The sequence below is a fragment of the Filicampus tigris genome, chromosome 6, assembly GCF_054856515.1.
Source record: "Filicampus tigris isolate MCC_2025a chromosome 6, RoL_Ftig_1.0, whole genome shotgun sequence".
Taxonomy (NCBI): domain Eukaryota; kingdom Metazoa; phylum Chordata; class Actinopteri; order Syngnathiformes; family Syngnathidae; genus Filicampus; species Filicampus tigris.
Window position 1 is genome coordinate 1,754,386 of NC_141222.1, and position 7,801 is coordinate 1,762,186.

At 41.8% G+C, this 7,801-nt stretch overlaps 1 protein-coding gene across 1 annotated transcript; it reads right to left on the reverse strand.

Moving 5' to 3' along the window:
- Positions 1 to 1,352: 1,352 nt before the first annotated feature.
- Positions 1,353 to 6,734, reverse strand: hand2 (heart and neural crest derivatives expressed 2). Its single transcript, XM_086033860.1, has 2 exons — positions 6,022 to 6,734; positions 1,353 to 2,334 (listed from the first exon to the last, which is right to left on the reverse strand). The coding sequence occupies exons 1-2, from the start codon at positions 6,631 to 6,633 to the stop codon at positions 2,206 to 2,208; spliced, it is 741 nt and encodes a 246-aa protein (XP_085889986.1). The 5' UTR covers positions 6,634 to 6,734; the 3' UTR covers positions 1,353 to 2,205.
- Between the last annotated feature and the right edge of the window lie 1,067 nt (positions 6,735 to 7,801).

Genomic DNA, 7,801 nt, shown 5'->3' on the forward strand with positions numbered 1-7,801 from the left:
GATTGCAACTTCAGTGTACAGTTCTTGCAATGCTTCTACATTGTAATCTCTTTTACACAGTCGCAAAAATGCTTATGGCATAATTTGCTGAGAAAGAAAGTCATCAGATTAGTCCCTATGCCAATGACAGAGCATGAGCAGAAAAATTCTTTTTTTTACGTGAATGGGATTTCTGCATTATAGACATCCCATTAACGTGAAAATTTGAAAAAACATATGACAAAATTGGACAAACAGTACGTGTTTTTCACAGGACAGTGACATATATGCTTTAACTGCAGTCGGTAAAGGGGCTCCCAAAGCAACCAAACGTTCTTCTTTAGTCCTTGAGTTTGGGCTGTTTATTTTTTAAAATTAAAAACAGATCAAGTGTTTTCCCAAGATTAACACAAAATGTGAATTATATTCTTAATAATGGTTATCTATGATAATGCGTCACATTGTATTGCTTAATAGCAGTGTAATGTGAGCGCGCTTAAAGTGATGTGAATTGTAAATTTCGACTCTCCGCGGAATTTGAGCACATGACGTTACAGTAGGCACGGGTAAGATATGCGGTGTTTGCTAAATATAAAAGATAGAGGGATCAATTTTCTGGTGATTATATAAGAGTTTTTTAAAAGCTTGGTTCCAGTTCCTATAGGTCCCGACAGCGCCCCAAATGCAACGGTATGGTTTTATTTATTTACTAACTGCTTTTTTAAACCTTTGCATTTACATCAAAATGCTCAAGTCAAAATGATTCCATTTGTCAAATATCTCCCTCTTTGTGGGAGGGAATTCTTCCGATTTGCGCGTTTCCATAAGTTGATGTGACGTCACATATCACACGCCAACGTCTTTTAAAATCTTCGTTAGTATGCACAGGAAAATATACATTATTGAATAAGATGTCTTTTTGTGTTCTCAAAGTAAAACAAGCAATCTTGGACGTTTTCTAGATTTTAAAAAAATCCGAATAAATGTCCTAATGTTCTTTCGAGGCATATTGTTCAGGAAAAAAACGACAGCTGAGAAAAAAAGATCAGTTTGCATCACTTTCCATGTAAACAGGTGGTGGTTTATTAAATTCATAACACAGATTACAGCCTATATTTAGCATTATTTACACTCCCACCACGTTTTTCACTTCACAACACGGACACCTTGTCATCACAGTGACGTCACAACATGTATATACACTTCAGCCAAGAGAGAACCAGAAAGACAAAAACATAATTGCAGGTAGACAGTACAACTTCACAAACACCTTGTAGTGTGGTAATGAGAAATATTATGTCTTTTGGCATTCAGTGCAGTGGCAGTTTGGCTCCTCCAAACGGCCTCATTGCACATAAATATATCGAGTTAAATAAAGCTGAGGGCAAAGTGACCTCCCATTTGTTCAGAATGCGTGTGGGATTTATGTGGGGCGGAGGATGAGTGATTTAGATATCTTCAGGTAGCCTACTAGTGTTCACTTTTTTTTCTTAAAAGAGAACAACACTCAAGAGCTTTTGTGGGCAAACGTCACATGCCGCGAAAACCCGATCTATTTCAATTCAGGAGAACGGCTCGACAGATAAATGCGGTCCAATGTTTTATTTGAACTTCTTCATCCCTGACGCACTTACAATACTGACGCAATCGCTAGTTATCCCCATTTATATACCGAGTCAGTACCACAATGACGATCTAAATTTCCGATTGTCATGTTTAAAGTGGAAGTCAACCCCCCAAAAATATTTTCAAAAATATTTGGGTCTCCACTAGTCAAAACACGGTATTCTGATTAACATTGCATTTGTGGTATATGAGTTAAGCAGTAAAATCCACCAGTTTTAGCTATCTCAGGGAGCGGCCATTTTGTCTGTTCAGTCAACTGAAAATGACATCACAGTTGACCAATAACGGCTCACCTGTTTTCTGAAGCTGAGTCATGTTTCGTCGTTGACTTCCCTTTTAATTTAATTGTTAGCTGAGGTAACAATGTAAGGATTTTCCAAACGGCGTGAGCCCCCCATTCCCCCCATCCCCATTCGACGGCGGAATAATACACTTCCAAACTGTTTTATTCTGCGGTTTATGACTTCATTTTCCTTGAGGGTAGGGGTGTGTCTGGACCGAAGTCCATACCAGATGAAAGATGACTTGCTAGTTTATCCGAATGCGTTGCGATCGTCCCACTGTCAAGGAGCGGAGTGCAGTCGACCTGCAGGATGGAGGCTACTGTTTGAGTTCCAGAGCCCAGACGTGCTGCGGCCATCCTGTCCGCCCTTTTGTCTTTTTGTCGCCAATTGACGACGAGGACGACGATAAGCAAGATGACGATGTGGCTGTCTTGGGGAGATCCACCTGCAAACAAATAACATTGCTGTAAGAGCATGAATTGATCCTGGAGAGATGCACAACTGAAAGACTGTTCCATCGGTCCTGTCGATGTGTTGTTCTGGTACAGATGGAGCGTTTAGTCTGAGGTTCACGTGTTATTTATAACACAATAGCCCATCCATCCATTATCGATACCGCTTATCCTCCCAAGGGTCGCGGGGCGTGCTGAAGCCTATCCCAGCTGGCTTTGGGCAGTAGGTGGGGGACACCCTGAATCGGTTGCCAGCCAATCGCAGGGCACACAGAGACAAACATCCACACTCACAATCACACCTAGGGGCAATTTAGTCCAATCAACTTACCATGCATGTTTTGGGGATGTGGGAGGAAACCGGAGTTCCCGGAGAAAACCCAAGCAGGCACGGGGAGAACATGCAAACTCCACACAGGGAGGCCGGAGCCGGGATCGAACCCACGACCTCTGTACTGTGAGGCGGACGTGCTAACCAGGCGACCGACCACCGTGCCGCCATGTCTGAACTCATTTTATTAATAAAGATGAACCAAATTGGACCAGTCATCCTGCCGCCACACAATAGCCTAACTTTGAAATTAGACAGAATAATAAAAATAGGAATTTACATATTTGACCGTATTACACATGATACTAATCATCAACATCATTACGCAATAAACATAAAAGTGTCAATGTTGATCATGTCTACAGTCAGTTACACAGTGCACGTTCAAGCTTTTGTGTGTGTTTTAACGTACATGTAAAGTGGAAACACAAAACAGCAAAAATACGCGGTAAACGTTTCCATGGTATTTTCTTTAACATAAAAATATCGAAAAATAATAACACGTAATTTTCACTGCCGTAAAAATGACTACACAACAAAAAAGCCCGTATGTTTAAATATAATAAACACACCGGTTTCCTTCTTTGTGTCAAAAAAAAAACAAAAACAAAAAAAACATCACGTCTGTTTTGGTGATACCTTCATAATAGAAATCCAATTTTAACACACCCAGCATCTTCACGTATGTCCTCTTCCAAACCGTTTATCCTGTACAGGCTCGCGCGGATGTGCTGGAGCCTATCCCAGCTGACAATGGGCGAAGGGCAGGCTACACCCCGAGCTGGTCGCAGCCAGTCGCAGAGCACACACACTGAGCGGGAACCGATCCCGCGCTACCCGCACACAATTCAGGAGTGTGTACCACTACACCATCAGTGACCCGCATCTTAACGTGTTTGAAAATATATTGAAAATAAAACGTCTCTACAAAACTCATCCACGTTTCACACGTGTAGAAATGTGCAATGTCATTAATTTATTCGTCTTAATTGGCCCCCATCTTACTGATCACTATGTCTGTCTATTACAACTATAACATGAAAAATAAAAATAATGCTCCACTAGGTAAATTATGATATGCGTGCAACATGCAACAGAAAGTGTTATAAAATAGCTAAATAAATACCATTTGAATTAAAATTCGGTCTAAAATTCAAACATTTCCCCCAACTTCTCAGGATTTCTCAGGAAGTAAAGCGAATTGGCTGAGGTGATTTGCTCACAAAACGAATTTTTATGCAGCGTCACACCACAACAGTAATATTATTATGTTTTAGATTTCATGTGATGATGCGACCTTAAATATTCAAAACATTCTCTAAACAGAAATACATTTTACAAATATAATGATAAAAGGACAGCATAGACGCATTTTTATTAGCGCTCTGCAACACTAAAAATAAAGGGATCTATTTCAATATTTTGTCACACATCTAAATCTTCTCTTTCAGCTCATTTAAAAAAATCAGTTTTCTTCAGATTACAGCGTTTATTCAACAATTTCCATCATATTCACTAAGTTTAGGGGTGAGAGAAACTGCGGCTGAACATCGCTCCAAATCCAGCCCACCAAGCAAAATAACAATACAAAGTCCCAGATTTGCAGGCCGGTTGTTTGCATCCACTATTTCAAATTATGTTTATGTCACAATCCCCTCCATAAAATAATAAACGTTGTAAATCATTGTGTGTGCGTGTGCATACACACGCACACACACACACACACACACTCGCACCCCCATATATATATATATATATATATATATATATATATATATGGGGGTGCGAGTGTGTGTGTGTGTGTGTGTGCGTGTGTATGTGTGTGTAAGTATTTATATGTGTATGTATTTATATAATAGGTTGGGTGGCTCTATAATTATCATTCTACGTAGATTTCCGCCTTATTGGCAAGCTTAAGGTAAAGGCCATTTAGTGTAGTTCTGAATTCACTGAAGTGTTAACCTGTTAATTGTTAATGGAGACGCGGAGTGGAGCATTGCTGCTGATCCGCTTCAAGTCAACTTCAAGTATGTGAGGTATTTGTTTTCCAGCCGATGAATCCTCCTTACATGATGTTTTTTTTTTTTTTTTTGGGGGGGGGGCACTTTTCGGAATGTGCGTTTGCTTGCAGAGCTGGAACTTTACATGTGTCATCAGTTTTCAACATGCATGACAACGTCCCGCTCTGATTCCAATTTGGAAAATGGGGAAAATTTGTTGCCTGACTTCAATAAAGCACCACAAATCCCTATTCCATCGCGTCAAGGACACAGGAAATAATCAATTATGTACTATCGTTTGTTTTTTCTTTGTTCTATGTCGTTTGGGTCTATGTATGTCCTGGCTGTATTCAGACTTCCGCACATTCAAGCGTAGTAATATTACTCACTTGCGATCCATTTGCTGCATGTTTTTATGCACCAATAATGTGTTGAATGAACTGCATATCAAAAGGGAGCTACTGCCATAGCGGAAAATGTTCAAATCTTTTCCCAATAAATCTTGATAATAAATCGTGATGCAGAACCAGGCCAAGTGGAAGTGAAAAATAAGTGAGGACAAAATCATGGAAAAGCTTTACTCGGAATGAGTTCTATGCTGAACCATAGATTCGCTTGGCTCCAAGCTGTCTGTGAATGAGACCAATTTTCTGGCACTGCACCTCCTGTAGGCGAGATCATTTCGAGCAATCTTTGTTGTGGACAACATTTTTGGGGTTGGCTCAGCTTAATCGTTTGTTGCACTGAATACTTCTTTTGTACCTATGCGTGTTTCTATTTCGCTCCGTGAATCGGGTAACCATGAATTTTTTTGTTGTTGTTGTTGTTGTGCTGTTTTCCTAACAAGAGGCCAATTTACTGTAAAAGGTACATGTTTGATCAGTATAAATGCACAAGTAGCCTACAGCACAATTGACATTCATTTTATGATCGTGTATAGTGATAGTTTTTTTTCGTGCATGTGTGTCAGAACATAACATTTTTATCTGCTAGCACTAATTTTATACATATATATATATATATATATATATATATATATATATATATATATATATATATATATATATATATATATATATATATATATATATGTTCAAAATGAATGAGGTGATATTCATTAATAAAACTATGTTTTTCCATCTCAGACTATGTTGTATTATAATACAAAACATGGAGCTCGAATCTGCTTTATAGCTTTAGTTAGGCCTTATTATAGTAGCCTATAATTGTTTTCCCCTAATTCTAACCAAAGCGTGACGTTATGTTTTTAGCATCCCTTCCCCACGATAAGGCATGTTCTTGCAACTTTTCGGGCCTGCATTTTTACAGCCCCGCATGCTTGCTCTTACCGCGTCCCTCTTCCTCCGCTCCTCCTTCGCCTCGGTCTTCTTCAGTTCGGCCTTGAATGCCTGCGTGTCTCCGTGCTGTCCGTCCTTGTCCAGGATGTCCATCAAGTAAGAGATGTAGCTGGTGGCCAGGCGCAGGGTCTTGATCTTTGACAGCTTGGTGTCGGCTGGGACATTGGGGATACACTCCCTCAGCTCCGCGAAGGCCGAGTTGATACTTTGGGTCCGCCGCCTTTCTTTCCGGTTTGCAGTCGGTCTCCGCTTCACTGTCCGAGGATGTGCGTGGTGATGATGATGATGATGATGCATACCCACCTGGGTTCCGTTCACGGAGATGGCGCCAGCACCAGGGATCAATGCACCGTGTCCGTAGTGGTGATGGTGGTGGTGAGGATCCAGGCCGCTTACGCTCCCGGTGCCACTGTTGCCGTGGTAATCGGGACTGTAGTACTCGGTGGGCGACATATCCGCGTGACTAATAAGCCAGCTGGTGAAATAAGGAGGCGCTCCCGTGTCCTCGTGACACCGACCAGCTGCGGCCGCGTGAAGGGAGTAGTGGTGGCTGTCGTGGTGGTGCATGACCGGATGGTGAGGAAAGCCTGATACTATACTCATCGTGACGCACAGACGCGCGCGCACAAACAGGCTCACGCACACACTAGATGTCTCGCGTGCACGCACGACAACAACACGCAAGCCCACAATGAACCTTCAACGACTGTCCAGAGCAGTTTGCATTTTAAATAATCTCCACATCGCCACAGCAAATGTAGTACTCCGAATAGGAAGAGCCGGACTAGTCCAGTCTGCAGCTGCCCGAAGGCCGCCCAACTCTCGACATGGCTCCTCTGACTTTCTGGCCCTGAAGCCAATCCGAATACCTGCAGCGCCTCTTCTTTTTTCACTTGAACCTCCTCTCCTCTCACCGACTCATCATGTTCTTCAGGTGTCGGTCGCTGCCTGCATCAGAGCTCTTTGGCAAGGCACGGTCAGTCTGTGCAGCAACACTGCTGACTATAGTTGATACTGAGCGGACAGAGAGAGAGAGAGGGAGAGGGAGAGAGAGGGAGAGAGAGAGAAAGAGAGAGGGGCGGGAGAGAGAGAGGGAGGGAGAGAGAGAGAGAGAGAGAGAGAGAGAGAGAGAGAGAGAGAGAGAGAGACTAACTATACGTCATCTATCCTATACAGGGGGAGGAGAGTGATTTATCAGACTTCTCCGACCAATGGCCAACCTTACCCCGTCCACTGGTCTGTTTACTTGTCTTTCATGTCAATGGGCCTACTAAGTAGGTCTGCTGGCGCACGCGTTCTGAGCTGCTGGGTCAACAGTAAGAGATATGTTCTTGGCATTGGAATTGGTACACAATTTACAATCATTATGTGGCCAACTTGTTTCGCTTCCGCGAGGTCTTTGTGGAAACTATTTGTTTTAAAATGGTTTGATATAAAGTTAATGCTTTCCCGTAATATTGGCGCGGAAAACTGTGATTTTGCTTTAATTACACCTCCATGGAAATATTAAACCCGGGTCCAGGGAAGGATCAAATTGCGTTGTATTCAGTGAGGATATACGTGGTCTTTGTAAATCTGGTTGGTTGTGGGGATTTAGTTCACTCACTGATCATCATCAAGTCATCTTGTCCCCTGTCAAAAAATCAATTTCCGAAGAAAAAAAATCATGTGTCCTTATACAACAAGAAGTATAAAGAAACCTAAAAATGAAATGCATTTCGGTTGACTTGTATTGGGATGTGATTTTCTTTCAGTTCATCTTACACCAAAA

Excerpts from the sequence above, each read along its gene's own strand:
- hand2 (XM_086033860.1), bottom strand. The coding sequence starts at position 6,633 with ATGAGTATAGTATCAGGCTTTCCTCACCATCCGGTCATGCACCACCAC. Across the intron at positions 2,335-6,021 it reads AGCGGAGGAAGAGGGACGCG|GTGGATCTCCCCAAGACAGC; the intron begins GTAAGAGCAAGC and ends ATTTGTTTGCAG.